The sequence below is a fragment of the Apium graveolens genome, chromosome 5, assembly GCF_009905375.1.
Source record: "Apium graveolens cultivar Ventura chromosome 5, ASM990537v1, whole genome shotgun sequence".
Lineage (NCBI taxonomy): Eukaryota > Viridiplantae > Streptophyta > Magnoliopsida > Apiales > Apiaceae > Apium > Apium graveolens.
The window spans coordinates 4,842,474-4,859,071 of NC_133651.1; the positions used below are offsets into that span (position 1 = coordinate 4,842,474).

The 16,598-nt window shown below is 39.3% G+C and overlaps 2 protein-coding genes and 1 non-coding gene across 3 annotated transcripts; 1 reads left to right on the forward strand and 2 right to left on the reverse strand.

Annotated features, from left to right (window-relative positions):
- Positions 1-3,197: 3,197 nt before the first annotated feature.
- Positions 3,198-7,549, reverse strand: LOC141662057 (uncharacterized). The gene is made up of 3 exons (XM_074469110.1): positions 4,620-7,549; positions 4,035-4,528; positions 3,198-3,963 (listed from the first exon to the last, which is right to left on the reverse strand). The coding sequence occupies exons 1-3, from the start codon at positions 5,671-5,673 to the stop codon at positions 3,364-3,366; spliced, it is 2,148 nt and encodes a 715-aa protein (XP_074325211.1). The 5' UTR covers positions 5,674-7,549; the 3' UTR covers positions 3,198-3,363.
- A 4,196-nt stretch (positions 7,550-11,745) lies between these two features.
- On the reverse strand, positions 11,746-12,830 carry LOC141661366 (transcription factor LATE FLOWERING-like). The gene has a single exon (XM_074468361.1). The coding sequence runs from the start codon at positions 12,639-12,641 to the stop codon at positions 11,940-11,942; it is 702 nt and encodes a 233-aa protein (XP_074324462.1). The 5' UTR covers positions 12,642-12,830; the 3' UTR covers positions 11,746-11,939.
- A 3,620-nt stretch (positions 12,831-16,450) lies between these two features.
- On the forward strand, positions 16,451-16,523 carry TRNAR-UCU (transfer RNA arginine (anticodon UCU)). The gene has a single exon. It is a non-coding gene; the product is annotated as a tRNA-Arg (tRNA).
- Positions 16,524-16,598: the final 75 nt, after the last annotated feature.

Genomic DNA, 16,598 nt, shown 5'->3' on the forward strand with positions numbered 1-16,598 from the left:
AAGGAGCCCAGAACAAAAAGCTAATCGAATGGACCCAGGACTGTCAAACAACGTTTGAGGAAGTAAAGCGGCATCTGATGAACCCGCCTATTTTATCAAAAGCAAAGCCCGGGGAGCCCCTTTACCTATACATCGCAGCCGGGGAGAGAGCAGTATCCTCTGCACTCATCAGGGAGGAAAATGGCACACAGACCCCGGTATATTATGCGAGCCAAGTCCTGAAAGACGCTGAAACCCGGTACCCCAACCTGGAAAAATTCACACTGGCCCTCGTGCACTCGAGCAGAAAGCTAAGACAATACTTCCAAGGCAGGGAAATCAGAGTAATCACCAATCAACCACTTCGCAAAATCATCCACAAACCGGACGCCTCCGGAAGATTAGTCAATTGGGCAATTGAATTGAGCCAATTCAACATCAAATTCATCCCGAGGACAACCATAAAAGCCCAGGCGTTGGCCGAGTTTGTCATGGAATGCACTTTCCCAGAAACCCCCGAAACGCCGGAAACCAGTTCCAAAGATAAAAAAGAGTCTAACAACCGGGATCTTTGGACGCTATATGTCGATGGCTCGGCCACAGCCGAAAGGTGCGGAGCTGGTCTGATCCTCTCCAGCCCGGATGGATTCGTAATTCAGCAGGCCATCACCTTCGCCTTCAAAGCAACAAACAACCAGGCTGAATATGAAGCCCTACTCTCCGGGCTTAGGCTAGCCAAATCCCTTGGAGTAAAGAGGTTAACAACCTACAGCGATTCTCAGATCGTGGTAAGACAAACCAAGGGTGAATATGTCGCAAAAGATCCTAAATTGGCCCGATATCAGGAAATGGTTAGAGCAATCCTGGAAACCATCCCGGACTCGACCATCTTGCAGATAAACAGAGAGGAAAATGCGAAAGCAGACGAGCTGTCCAAGCTCGTCCAGAATACTTCAGATCTAAGCAGTTCGGTTTACTTCGAGGAACTCAGAGCCCCCAGCACCGATAGACAAGAAGTATTTTGTGTTAGCAGCCCGGAGAATTGGATGACGCCCTACATAGCCTACCTCGAGGACGGTACCCTGCCGGAAGATCAGAACAAAGCCCGGTACCTCAAGTATAAGGCTGCACGCTTCTTTCTGGAAAACAATCAGTTATACCGGAGAACTTTCTCTGCACCAACTCTAAAGTGCGTTGATCCGGAGGAAGCGCATTACTGCCTCCGGGAAGTTCATGAAGGGATCTGCGGGGATCACCTAGCGGCTAAAGCTCTAGCCTACAAAGTCATCAGACAAGGCTATTACTGGCCAACAATCCACGCTGATTCATGCGCCTATGTCAAAAAATGCAGTAAGTGCCAGAAGTTCAGCAACGTACCAAAGCAGGGGTCAAGCCTCCCGGGATCCGTTCTCTCACCAATCCCATTCGCTGTCTGGGGAATTGACATCATGGGTCCTTTCCCTCGAGCGAAAGGAGATCTCCGTTATGTCCTAGTAGCAATAGATTATATGACTAAGTGGGCGGAGGCCAAGGCTATGAGAACCATTAACCAACAAGATTGCATCAAGTTTGTAGACACGATTGTAATGAGGTTCGGGATCCCGATGGTCTTAATCTCGGACAATGGCCCGCAGTTCGTGGGTTCAGATTTTGAAACCTATCTAAAAGAACTCGGGATCAGACACAAAAAAGCATCTGTTGCCCATCCACAAGGGAATGGACAAGTCGAGGTCACAAACAGAATTATACTCCGAGGCCTGGAAAAGAGATTGGAAGACTCTAAAAAGAACTGGCCGGAAGAACTCCCGAAGGTTCTATGGTCATACAGAACTACCCCCCGGACGGGAACCGGGGAGACTCCGTTCAAGCTTGCCTACGGTACTGAAGCCCGGTTACCGATAGAGGCCGGATCCCCTTCTCACAGAGTGACCAACTTTGACGAGGTCTCCAACATAGAAGGCCTCAGGACCAACCTCGAACTCCTGGACGAGGTAAGAGATCGGGCCGTAGAAAAAATGGAAAGCTACAAGGAAAAAACAAAGCTTTACTTTGCGAAGAAAGCCAGAATACGGGAATATATGGCAGGAGATCTAGTACTCCGGGACACTGAAGCCTCGGACCCAACTAACCAGGGAAAGCTACAGCCAAACTGGGAAGGCCCCTATATAGTCAAAGAAGTGATCCGTCCAGGAACTTACAAGCTAAGCTACCTCAGTGGAACCGAGGTCCCCAACACCTGGCATGGAACCCGCCTAAGGAAATTCTACCAATAAGGAAAAGGTGCACACCCGGGAAACACATCTACATTTATATTATGACATTTTGATGTAAGCACTGTCCTCATCCACCCCAGAATGTAATTTTTGCTTTCAATATGAATGAAAAACTCTGCTTTAAGCGTTCCATAGCTTGAATCAATTTCATTACGTTGCTCCGCTATTTGCCATCAAATTTAAATAAGCACAGCCCATGTGTACTTTAAAAATTTCTATCAAATGGAGATTTACCCCTGCCCGGGGTCCTATAAAAGCTCAACCCATGAGTACTTATAAAAATTCTCAAAGTTAAATGTTGTTACCCCAACCCGGGGTCTGCAAAAGCACAGCCCATGTGTACTTTAAAAATTTTCTATCAAATGGAGATTCACCCCTGCCCGGGGACCTATAAAAACCCAACCCAGGAGTTAAACGTAATTACCCCTGCCCGGGGTCCTATAAAAGCTCAACCCATGAGTACTTATAAAAATTCTCAAAGTTAAATGTTGTTACCCCAACCCGGGGTCTGCAAAAGCACAGCCCATGTGTACTTTAAAAATTTTCTATCAAATGGAGATTCACCCCTGCCCGGGGACCTATAAAAACCCAACCCAGGAGTTAAACGTAATTACCCCTGCCCGGGGTCCTATAAAAGCTCAACCCATGAGTACTTATAAAAATTCTCAAAGTTAAATGTTGTTACCCCAACCCGGGGTCTGCAAAAGCACAGCCCATGTGTACTTTAAAAATTTTCTATCAAATGGAGATTCACCCCTGCCCGGGGACCTATAAAAACCCAACCCAGGAGTTAAACGTAATTACCCCTGCTCGGGGTCCTATAAAAGCTCAGCCACATGAGTATTCATAAAACGTTAGTAAAGTTAAAATTTTACCCCATCCCGGGGTCCACTAAAACACAGCCCATGTGTCCAAGTCTGAAGCTCTAAAACATGCGAATCAATATGAAGGAAACAGAGCATAATAACATTAAACTACCCCGGGAAAACACACCCCGGGGGGCAAACCAAGATTCAAATTACAATCGTCTAAAAAGCAAAAAGGCTTAGTTCGGAATAACTTAAGCTAAAAATAAGGAAATAAAATTACATGCCAAGACATGGCAGAATCTTTAAGCTTCAGCGGCAGAGTCGGCGGGAGGCGAAGGAGGCTGCTCCGGATTGCCCTCTGGTATGGGAGGCTGTTCAGCAAGTGGCGACCCGTAGAAGGAGGGAACATTGCTGGACGTCCCAACACCGGAATCCATTGCCCGAATAGCTTCTTTTTCCTGCTCCAACCGGGTCTCCTCTTCTATATACTTCTCCAAGAAGACGTCTATTGTACCATGAGGCTCTTCGCCAAGATACTTCGAAGCAACATTCCAGCAGATCTGGATCTTCTCCAGCGCTTTGTCATTCAGCTCTTCGAAGTACGCGGGAGTACCCCGGAACCCTGCCAGAACCTTCTCGGGAGTGGGCCGGGCGGCAAGATCGTCCTTCAACTTCTGATTTTCAGCCCTCATCTCCCGAACAGAAGCCTCAGCCCGGTCCTGCCTCTCCCGGATCTCGTCCAAAATCTTCTTATGAGCAGCAGCCTCCCTTGCACTCGCCTCCTTCAACTCCCGAATCTCCCGGGACAGCCGCTCGGATTCAGTCTGGTAGACCTCGGCAGCATCAGCCTTCGCCTGAAGGCTCCGGGTTATGCAAACCAGTCCAGCAACCCGGGAGTTAGCCTGAACATTAAAAGTCATGATTAGGCAACACAAAAACAAGAGTACAAGAAGAGAACAAGAAAAATGCTTACAGCAGTGATGTCCTCCTGAAGCCCGACCAGGAAGTCATCAAGGGGCTCCTTCCTGTATTTCTTCCTCTCCGCCGTACTGGCATAATTCTCGAACAACTCCCTCCGGCGAACATCCGGGGTAAAACTAGCAAGCAAGGCCTTCAGAGTCTCCGGAGTGTCCGGAGCCAGATCAATAGCAGCTTTCTTCGAAACCGGGCCCTCAGAAACATCGCCACTTTTATCCCCGGAACTCGCAGGGACACCTTTCCTCTTTCGAGGCATTGGAACTCTTATCACATCCCCCTGCTGCACGTCTTCGGACCGGGGCTCATCGATCACGATTGTCGTCCTCCCCGGGCGAGACGGCGCCGCCTTCCGGGCCGCATCATCACCCTCTCCAACCTTCTTCTTCCCAACATCCACGCTAGTCATTCCCCCAATCCTTCGCAGCTTGGCCGACAGATCTTTAAGTTGGGCAGACATGTTGGGGGGATAGGGAATCAACTTCGGAATGCCTGAAAAGGAGAACAGCAAGAAATCAGTCCCGGATACAAGCAATCAATAAACAGATACAGTATCAAAATAAAGCAAAGGCAATAGACTTACATCCGGCAGCATGCATGTTCTCATTGCTAGTAAAATAGTCCCGGGTCCACTGCGTCCCAAGTGCCCCACAGAAGGCATAAACCATCGCGAGAGCTGCTTGCCCGAGCCGCTGGACCGGAAACCTATCTGTTTTAATCTCAAGTTTATGGAGTGGCATGAACTCCAGATCCCCACCCCGGACAAAAATGAACTCCCGGTGCCATCCCTTAAGCGACGTCAACATACTAACCGGGAGCACCATCTTATCAGAGGGATACCCACAATCCTCTATCCTAAACATGAACTCGTAAATCGGCCGAGCGGTGGATCTCTTAATTTTAAAAATATGATGAAAAAGTTTGAAGGTGGGGAGGTAACTTTTGGCATGACAGCAAGCTAAAAACCAACTGATCCATTTCACCGAGTTCGGGGCCAGCTGAGTGAAAGGGATACCATAAACATCCCGACATAAGGATTTGGTGAACTGATGTAGTCCAAGGCGCATGCCCCGGAGATGCTCAAGTGGAATTCCAACCCATCCCCCCTCCGGTCGGTGGTATACCCTTTCATGCTCCTCAGGCCATCTCCACTGGTAGGCGTCATCAAGGTTAAAGGCAAGCCTAAGGGCACCATCTACCTCGGCGTCTGTGTATTTCTCCTGAACCTCTCTATGAACCGCCCCACACTCATACCTAGTACCCGGGGCGGTAAAGAACTTCCTATCCATCTCATCCTCATTATAAGGCTCCCGGCCTCCCAAACCATCCGGGCCCCCATATGCCTCGGATAAATCTCTGTAATAAAAGCTCAGGGGTTTGGGGTTCACTCGGCACTGGACAAAATATTCATCTACATCCTCCCACGACCCATCCGGATTCGATAAAGTACCCCCGGGACCTAATACTAGGGTCTGAGCCAAAACTCGTTGAGGCGGGTCAACCCGGGGAGGCATTTCTACTGAACTACAGCTGGAAGAGGAAGAGGGGTAGAAAGAGTTAAGTTCACCTAACCCGACAGGACGCTCGGAATACCGATTCCTAAGAGTAGCAATACGCTTAAAACGACTACCTGGCATATACTACACGTGCCTATCAAAACGCACCCCGGAGTCAATGCCAAACCCGAACCAAACAACAAAACAAAAAAAAAAAAAAAAAACAGAACAAGTTTAGAAACAAATCATGAACGTATCTTACCCCAAAAACAAGATCTGCAGCATATACATACATATACAACAAAAAGCAGATATCAAGAACACACCCCGGGCTCTACAACTATTTACACTACAAAAACCCACTTATTCGCATACAAAACTACAAAAATCCATGCTATTCACACAAATGAGACACAAAGCCATTGGAAAAGCTACGCAAAAACTACATTACAAAGATTCGAGGCTAAAACATCAAGGCGGTCATGAAATACGAGCAAAAAATACAAAGTGGCGAAGCAAAAACTCGCGCAAAATAACTACATGCATCACAAAAACATAAGGAAAAAGTGAAAAAGGAAGCAAAATAATCGAGATACTTACAAATGGGCAGGAGAAAGAAATGTGGCTTCAACAAGAAATGCCCCGAAAAATCTCTGAAAAATCTCTCTTGGCTCTCTCTGTGGAAGTGTTTGCGTAAAATAAAAATGGAGAGAAGAGGCAAGTATTTATAGAGGGTAGAGAGAAGAGATGAACGGCTTTGTGATTAAGGGAACCGTCGGGGCCACGTGGCAGAACCCAATTAGCCCCAAAAAGTAACTGCACAGCAGTTATTACATGAACCGTCACGTAATCATTACGTGGGCGCGTCTTTTTAGGCAAAAAAAAGGGGGGAAGCAAAAAACTGTACACTCAAAAGATACGCATAACAAGTGTATATCTCTGACCCCGGCTGGAATCCCAACAGCCGCCTGGCATCTCGGGTTTGCAGCGACAGCTTTTCAGAGTCCAGTTAAATCAAATGTCAGGAGTGTACTTGCCCACCAAACCGTGCCCAAAATTCGAACTTAAAATGACTAACCAAGTCAACCCCGGAGTCTCATCCCCACGTGACCCCGGGCTTAGGGGGGAATAAAGCAAACCCCCAAAATTTTCCAAAGTATTTCAAGGAACCCCACCTTGAACTAGAATCAAATGACTAACCAAGTCAACCCCGGAGTCTCATCCCCACGTGACCCCGGGCTTAGGGGGGAATAAAGCAAACCCCCAAAATTTTCCAAAGTATTTCAAGGAACCCCACCTTGAACTAGAATCAAATGACTAACCAAGTCAACCCCGGAGTCTCATCCCCACGTGACCCCGGGCTTAGGGGGGAATAAAGCAAACCCCCAAAATTTTCCAAAGTATTTCAAGGAACCCCACCTTGAACTAGAATCAAATGACTAACCAAGTCAACCCCGGAGTCTCATCCCCACGTGACCCCGGGCTTAGGGGGGAATAAAGCAAACCCCCAAAATTTTCCAAAGTATTTCAAGGAACCCCACCTTGAACTAGAATCAAATGACTAACCAAGCTAACCCCGAAGTCTCATCCCCATTTGACCCCGGGGTTTGGGGGGCAGCAAATCAAACAACCCCCACAATTTTGCAAAGGCGCCGCGGCACAAGGGCAATTACTCTACTCCCCCATCCGGATAAACCCGCATAAGGGAGTGGGGGGCAAATGATAGCCCATAATAAGTCAGGCCCAATTGGAGAGGCCCAGGGCCCAATCATAAGACCCCAGGACACGTGGCGGCATCACCACCGTCCACGTTCCCGGGATCCAGAACGTTCCTACGGTCCAGATCCGATAGTACTCTGACGGATTCAGCGTTGACCTTGGGGAGCCCAGGACACGTGGCAACATCACCACCTTCCAGGCACCCGGAATCCAGAACGTTCTTACGGTCCAGATCTGATAGTACTCTGACGCATCCCAGGCGTCCAGATGCCCTACAGTCCAAAAGGCCAACCTACGGTCCAGATGAAAAGGAACAAACCCCTAAACCCTAGTAGGAGGCCTATAAAAGGTAGAACAGAAGGAAGGTTAAAAAAGCTTTTATACTCTCTCTCTTACACATATTTTTACCTGCACACACGTACTCCTCACAAACATATCTGTATAATTCCAACTTTGCCCTTCTTCTCCTCCAAACCCTTTCTCATCCTCACGCCGGAGGTGCCGCGGGGACGCTACCCCCCTCCGGTTCTGTTTTGTAGGTTCCCACCCTACAGCTACACCGCACACGGCCATCGCCACAGCCTAATAGGAGTTCGAGGTCGGGCCTTACAAGGAGAAGGTCCCGGGGTGATCTGGGATTATCAATTACATTATTCAAAATTAAAAATAATAATATCACATTATTATTTATATAAAACTGAAATTCATAATTCATGCAAAATACTGATCTAAATATAATATATAAAATATTGTTAAAATATGTAGTTAAAAAATTGAAGTTAAGTGTAATTCTAAAATTTCACGGTATAGTTCCAGTTTTACATACACCTAATTACTTATATAAATATGACATATTAACAAACTAATACGATTATTTTAAAGTAAACCGACGCTTGAATGTTGAGCAACAAATAAAAATTGAAGGGAAATAAAATTTACAGAGAGTAGAAGTTAATTTCTGTCATTTGAGATTTTATTACATAAAATTTTAAAAATGGTTGTATAACTTTCTAGTGAGTACCAAGATTTTGGACGCTTATTAGTATCAATAGTTGATAACCCGTGCGAAACACGGGTCCGAGACTAAAAATATCGAATTAATATTTGTAGAAAATTATTCATAATCCATGCGAAACATGAATTAAAATTAATATATTAATATCATATATTAAATTGTTACTTGCAAAAAATAGTTATGCGGTTAAAAAAAATCAAATCAGTTATGAAATTTTTCACTATAATTCTAGTTTTGCATTATTTTACTTGATATAGAAATCTAACATGTTAGTTTTACTTTTGTGAAACGAATTATATCTCTATCTTATGAACCAAATATCTGTTCTTTAGATAATTTAATATTAATTAATATAATTTGATAATTATCTTATAATTAGCCTTTCCAATATAGTTTATTTAATATTACTTGATTATCGATAAAAATTAATTTATAAAATAAAAGTAAATATATGTTATTAAAATTAATTTAATATTACTTAATATAATCTAAATACAGCCCATAAATATGTTACTGTTAAAATTTGTTTTTTAATTTAAAGTAAATAAACGTTGTGATAGACAGTAACAAATACGATCGTTAAATCAATAATTTTTAGTTTAAAAGTTAATAAATGTTTATAAAGTCATTTGCTGTTACCTAATTATTTTTAAAATATTGCTATAGAAAATAAAATTTACAGAGAATAGAAGTCAATTTTTGTTAATAGTTTACTTTGTAGTTAGTACTTTTTCAAAATAAAAGTATATATATGTTATTTTACTTAATTTAACGTAACTTAATAAATTTTTAATATAATTATAAATAAATAAGGTTTATCCATTTTGTTATTGTTAAAATATGTTTTTTAATTTAAAGTAAATAAACGTTGTGATGGACAGTAACAAATACGATCGTTAAATCAATAATTTTTATTTTAAAAGTTAATAAATGTTACTAAAGTCATTTGTTGTTACTTAATTATTTTTAAAATAATGCTATAGAAAATAATGATATTAGAAGTCAATTCGTGTTAATAGTTTACTTTGTAGTTAGTAGTTTTTTTAAAATTAAAAATAAATATAAATTATTTTACTTAATTTAATGTAACTTAATAAATTTTTAATATAATTTATAAATTGTTGAGCAAGTTAAGAAATGATGTCTAGTAGCACAAACCAGATCGCTGAGCATACCTGATCACATAACTTAAATTTTTTCTGTTCGTTAACTAGTTCCACAGAGAACTAATTTTCGCATAGAACAAAAGGCAATTTTGAAGTTTACATGACTATTTAGATTGAATATATGTATATGAGTGGCCAGCATGATATAAACATGAACAATATCATAAGAAGTCAATGGCAATGCACTAGTGACTAGCCTAACAAAGTCCTGAGTTTAATTTGCATAACCATTAAATCTATTTTGAATATGTCCTTCTGGTATAAATTATTGAGTTGATAATGCTGGTTTTCATGGTCTTGTCTTTTTCTCCGCCCTTTCTTTCTCTCATTTTTCCTTAAAATTAAATTAAACGTCAAAAATGTTAGTACATCCCACCTTGCATAAGGGAACAGATTGTTGGTGGAGATACATTCTGAATCTGGTCTAAAATATGCCAGTATCTACTCCAATACTCCTAACTTCCAACCAATTTTCCTATCAATGTAGCACGTACCCACACGTAGCATCGCGATGTCTTAATCTTAGAGCTTCTCCATAATGCAGTATGATCAGTTCCCTCTTTCTCCATTCTTCTTAGATATAAATGCATCTTCTGGAGCCACCTCACTTGCACCGATATTCTTTACTTTATCCTGCAATGCAAGAAGATCTGCAGTAAACAATTCACCATTATCACTTGTCACGACAGTTTGATTGCAGTAGTCTCTTCTTGTTGTAGATAATCAGCTTCGACGTTTAATTACCACCCTATGAACTAGTTGTGTTTGATTAATTAAGACTTCATGTTGAACATTTTGCAAGACTTTGTTAACTAATTAAGAGACAGACCCCTTCTGCTGCATCAATATCTTTATTCTGTTGTAGGGAAATATTGCCTAATTGATGGAAAACGTTATTGTCATACGATCAGCTAACTCGAAAGAATTCAGAGATGCAATGAACTTGGTTTGAGAAGAGTGGAGCAGGAGTGCAATGATTATAATTTATAATATACCTTCTATATTTATCTTATAATTAATTCTGTTAGCACATTTTAAATTTACATATTACTGCTGTATATTAAGATCATCTCCAACCATGAAGAGCCATTAGCTAAAAAGTGAGTTGACGCACCAAAAATAAAAAAATATAGTCAATCTCTTTAAAAAATCACACTCCAATCATACCCACCCCTTTTCTATAATTATAGTCAACCTCTTATAGATGACTATATTTGTTGATAGATGACTATATTTGTCAATCCACTACAGGCCTGTAAGAAATCCGTAGAAAAATTACACATCAGTAAGAAATCCGTAGAAAGTTACACATCAGTTATTATCATATTAAAGTGATATATTCTATTTATAACAATCTAAAATATTAATAACATACTATTTTTAAATTATAACCAACCAATATAATCAATACTATCGAAACAAAATGTCTTCCAGGTTCAGCAAATTTTACATAATATCTTACCGTTTTAATTTAGACAACAATTATAGCCAACCCCATTGGAGATGCTCTTAACAAGCAAATATATGTTAATTATCACTCAAATTAACACTTTTTCCTGTATATATTGATCATTTTATAATCAATTTCACTTTATTAGTAACAAATTTTAATGTTAAAACATTGTTGCATATTTTTTGAAGTGGAAAACAATCACTATAACTGTTTTCTTACTAAAAAAATTTCTCCCAGATGTTAAAAATTTCAAATGTAGTTGCGGATCATTGAATCAAGTTTAGAGAAAGATTGCTCTAATATATCCTGTTGATGGATCTAACTATAGAAATACACACACGGTGGGAAGATAACTGAGGAATTTGCCTTATCAATGAATAATCAACCAACTTTTCAAATAATGTACATCATTCAACTGGGAAACCAGTATATAATACTCACGGGGGACATATGTATCTTTGATAAACAGACACTGAACATTGTTGATGATTCATGAGTAGATCAAGAAAGTCACATGAAACGACTGACATTCAAGTTGCTGATCCAGGATCGGTCTACACGTCTTCATTACAAATTACCAGAAGCTTATGTAACATTAATATGTCATGCAATCAACTCTTCTAAAATCTTTTTAACCCAAAAAACCTTCTAAAATCTTAAGAAACTAATGAAGTTCTAGATTTATCTAATTATAATGTCTTAGAAAGCATACGCAGCAATAATTTTGCTGCAATAGTATAAGCAATCTAAAGAGTCTGATCACATCACAACAAGTACCAACAAATTGCATTTGTTAAATAGACGAAACTAATGTAGAATTCTTTAGCTACATATAAGTTATGAGTAATGACCAGAACCAAACTCTGCAAATTTAACACAAGTTAAAGAAATCCATTAAGAAAAGGGTAAATGTTGTTAACGACTCAAACGGATGTCTAAACACTCATAAAATTGCCGGTAATACAAAACAAGGAAGATTCGACTGTCATCTTTACAGGTAAGATCGATATATTATTAGTACATGGGTGCACATATGTTTTTCTGAGTACTCTTCTCAACTAAGCATCTGCATAGAGCCCACCATATGAGCTGCAGGCTGGCAAGTTCGGGCCAAAGCTGAATAATTCATATTCATCTCAGCAGTCCCTGGATATCCGACATTGCCCATTGGCCTATAGTTGGACACTGCCGCTCGTTCCAATGATTGCACTTGCTTTTTTAAGAACTTCATGTAATGAACTGCTTCATCTAGCATTGATGCTGTATCCATTTTTGTACCACCTGGAACAAGTCTCTGCAGAATTCTTATCTTTTCGCTTATTCGTTCCCTCCTTTGTCTTGCAGCTATGCTCTGTGGATCCTTAGAAATCTTCACATTTCTTCTCTGCGGCGGCTTCACTGATTCAGGGTCTATTTGAATAGGCTGCATTGCGGCCATGCGGAACATCATTTCCCTCATGGACTCCATGGAGTTCGTTTTCTGAATAATTGTTTCACTTGAATTATAGGATTGTGCTGGTACATGAAAATTTTGTGGCTGAACGGGGGAGTTTATGAATGGAGTATGGAAGGCTGCAGGTGTTGGTGTGGATTCATTGCTGCTGGAACTTCCTCCAGAGAATTCGATATCAGCATAATCATAAATTTCTTGGAAATTATTTTGCGAGTATTGGCTCGGAAGCTTATCAATATCATGCTGCATTATCAGTGTCATTATCTCCATTTGATCTTGTGCTGATGCTTTCCCAAAATCCATAAAATCAAGAACTACTAAGAGAAAAAAAAAATCTTAATAAGTTCTTAAGGAAGTTGATCAAAAAATGTTGTTTGGGTTTGGAAGAGGTGGACTAATTAGCACTGTTGATATGAATAGCAAGGCATGGGATTGTCAGTGGAAGGGAATACAACTATATATAACACTTTGTGCTGAATATAATACTAATTTAATTTATATTTTAGTTGAATATCTGTCACTTTTCTTCATCTTTGGGCTTTCTTTTAGAAGTGAAGCTCTTGAATAGTTGAATTGAATATACATCCACCGCCAATTACACGGGAAAACTTTAATAGGCTATCACAAGATAAATTCTATGCAGGGATGATCAAGGGAAATTAAAGGAGTAATCTAAAATACAGTTTCCGTAAATCTCGTCTTTGACAAGATTCGAAACCACCATATCACGTGAAGAAAAGCGAATGTAGTAACAGTAAACCAAGAGTTCACCGCACCGGGTACTCCAATTTTACGTTAGAAGTTCGAGAAAATTTTCAAGTTTCACTTGTCTTCCTAAAATTATCGATAAACTTCTTAAGTTCTCGTTATTTTGAATTCCGGATTCTGTCACGGGATTATTGGTCCCTTTTTTATCCGTAAATTGATTTAGGCTCCGTTTGAGAGTGCCTTTAAAAACTGATGAGATGTGAGAAAAAATGCCGGTGGAAAAAGTGATGTCAGTAAAATTAGATCTGTTTGGTAATTTTTTTAATTTATGCATATTTTGAGATATAATATATAAAATTAATGTTTTGAGAAGGTTTGAGGATCAAACTGATAGTTACTTTCCGCAAAAACCGAAAACAAGCTTTTTATTCCTAAAATATGGGAAGACATGGGGAGACATGATTTTGCTAATAACAGCTTTTACACCAAAATCGTTTTTCTATACCGAATGTTTTAGAATTTACCAAATATCTTTTTGTCAGTTTTTGAGCAAAAAACTGATGTCATTTTCTGCAACAACAATACTAAACGAAGACTTAAAGTTATCGAGCGGCCAAAGGGTCCAGCTAATAGTTCAATAATAGTAGATCAATCACCCTTGGAGCAATTCAAGATCTAGAACAGGAAGGGGGGGTTAAAAGTCAGCTAAGTGCACAAGATGAAATCAAAGGGTGTTGAACCAGAAAAGGACCCTACAGAGACTGAATTAAGGGCTAAGATGAAAGAGATAGAGTGATAGCGTAACGGTGCATGAACCCAGTGTTATATATGCAATGGTCATGAGTAAAAAGTGTGCAAGCCTTGGCTCCAAAATTGACCTGCTTTAGAGGCTTTAAAACACCTCAAGTAAACCCCACATTCACATGACATGCGTCAGAAGAGCAACTACCCATTTTCAGAAACTGGGACACCCCTTTTAACCTACACTATTTTAATACTAGTACTCCACAGGCACAATTCTCAAGGCAGATGGGGAAGATGTTTAGATAGCATTCATATTCCCTTCGTCCTCGTGAGCTTATATACACGTTTACTATTTGCATGTATTTTGAGATTTTATAAAATATAATTTCATAATTTTTTTTTAAATCAAGTTTTAAAAGAAATTATAAACAAATTCTATAGAATTATACTTAAGAGTAATATTAAGAAACGTGTGAAAAAATAATGTATAGAATTTAATGGAACAGAAGAGAGTACATAATTATTCATGTCTTGACCCACCCTGCAAGGCTGCAACCAGCTACTTCACTGCTAAATCTTGATTACTTTGCTAACCAACTGATCTGCAAGTACCTAATGAATCATAACTTAAGACGAAAGCGAAAGGACCATCTTCTCATTAACCCTAACGAAGAACAAACACATCATATGGTACTAGAAACATATGATTTCTGGACAAATAATGCATCTCAGGAGTGAGGCAAGAATCTAATTTCGGACGAGAAAATATAAGTTTTTATTACCTGATCGAGCTATCAGTTGACAACTGATATATATTTTTAGTTTTGACTATTTTAGAAATTTTAATTTAGCCACATTATTAGCATAAAAAATATTATATAAAAAGCGATTTTTTTTATTTTCAGAGAAAACCGCATGAAAAGATCAAATTACCCTTACATTAATCTATGGAGTGAGCGAGAATGAGTTATCAGCTGATAACTGATATATATTTTTAGTTTCGACTATGTTGGAAATTTTAATTGAGCCACGTTATTAGCATGAGAAATATTATTTTCAGGGCAATTTTTTTATTTTCAAAACAAAAAACGCATGAAAAGATCAAATTACTCTTGCATTAATCAATTTCGAGAGATGTTTATTGTCTATGAAGGGGGTAGTTTTGTCTTTTCCCCTCTTTTTTTGCTATGAAAATAAAGTAATATTTCCCAGTTAGCTAGCATTGATACATACAAACATATTTCATTATGTACTAATCACATGAACGATGGCAATCTAGCATAGATTAATATTAAAATGTTTTAGGACTCAGTTAATTAATAGTGTGCCACCAATAATTCATGAAACAATGATAAACAATGCTATCAAGATTACACACACAAAAAAATCATGTTTTCTTAAAGGGTTTGTTTCAAAAAAGAGCATCCAAAACACAGACAATTATTATTGGTGTGGGTGTTTATTCCATTTACTTCACCTATTAGTGGAAGCACCAGCTGTGTGTTCCTTTACCTAGAATTCAAATCCATCATCTAGCATTATGGAACCCGGCCATGGATAATTAGCACACTCCGCACACATACACCTGCAAAAATTAATAAATTATTTTTCGAATATCGGATTTTTTAGGGTGTGTTCAAGGGCACATGTTAAAGGCGAAATTTCATAATTCAAGATCATTTTGATGATTCATATTTATTAATAATAATGGACCATCCTGCATACACAAAAACTCCATCAATCAAAATAAGTTAAACTCATGAGATTTCGCGCTTAGCAAAGTCACACGCTAGAAAAATCATGCATACATGCTAGAAAAACCGTTCAAATATAATCAACTTATATGGGAATATTTTATGAAGATTTCACCAACATTTCAAGCAAAATAAAGAAAATATTTGTTTTACACCCCCTGTTGATTATAAACTTCAAACTTCGATATCCCGTAAAGAAAGCGATGTTGACACCGTTGAACAACGAAATCACTAGTATAGAAACTAAACATTGCATGAAAGAAACATAACATAAAATTTCAACTGTTACTTCCTATAGAATTTTCTAGGAGCAGCAGGAAAGATGAATTTGAAAGAAATGTGGTCCTAGTTCTTCATAAACACTTTCCTGAACCGTTATATTCTTCAACCTCAAGCCCTATCAAAAATGCACAAACATATTGCATTGCTGGAATTTCACCTGTTGGTAATTGTCTGGTAGTTGGTTCTTCATTTTCTCTGACTATCCCAGTAGCTCTTTTATTTCATTGCAAATATATTTAAAGCTTATATACAACTTAAAAGAATGTGTTTGGTAGCTGCAGAGTTAATGTTTAGTACAGTGCAGGGTTTTAAGCAGGGGCAGATTCACGATTTAAGCTCGGGACACCGACCATATTTTCTGAATACAACTTTATATTTTTCAATTTGCGGGGGACACTGTTATATATTTTCAAAAAAAATAATGATAAAAAAATGTAAAATTTTATTTTATAATGGACACGTGCCCCGTATCCTTTACTAGATCCTCTCCTGGTTTTAAGGTAAAAAATTGTCATCAACTGTTGGATACTTGAATATCATAATTTTATTTGTTTTAACCAAATCATATATTTTAATTTGTTAGGGTAAGTTATTAACTAAAAAGACATCAACTGGAACCAAGCAGCGCCCATGGCCTAATGGATAAGGCGTCTGACTTCTAATCAGGCGATTGTGGGTTCGAGTCCCACTGGGCGTGAATTATTACATTTTAGATTTTGTTTTGATGTTCATAACCAAACATATGTAATGAAAGGTACACTATATCTGGAGT

What these genes read in the sequence shown, in the direction of transcription:
- LOC141662057 (XM_074469110.1), bottom strand. Translation starts at nt 5,673, where the DNA reads ATGCCAGGTAGTCGTTTTAAGCGTATTGCTACTCTTAGGAATCGGTAT. An exon ending in GAACATGCATGCTGCCGGAT is followed by an intron (nt 4,529 to 4,619) that starts GTAAGTCTATTG and finishes TCTCCTTTTCAG; the next exon opens with GCATTCCGAAGTTGATTCCC. An exon ending in TTCAGGAGGACATCACTGCT is followed by an intron (nt 3,964 to 4,034) that starts GTAAGCATTTTT and finishes TTTAATGTTCAG; the next exon opens with GCTAACTCCCGGGTTGCTGG.
- LOC141661366 (XM_074468361.1), bottom strand. Translation starts at nt 12,641, where the DNA reads ATGGATTTTGGGAAAGCATCAGCACAAGATCAAATGGAGATAATGACA.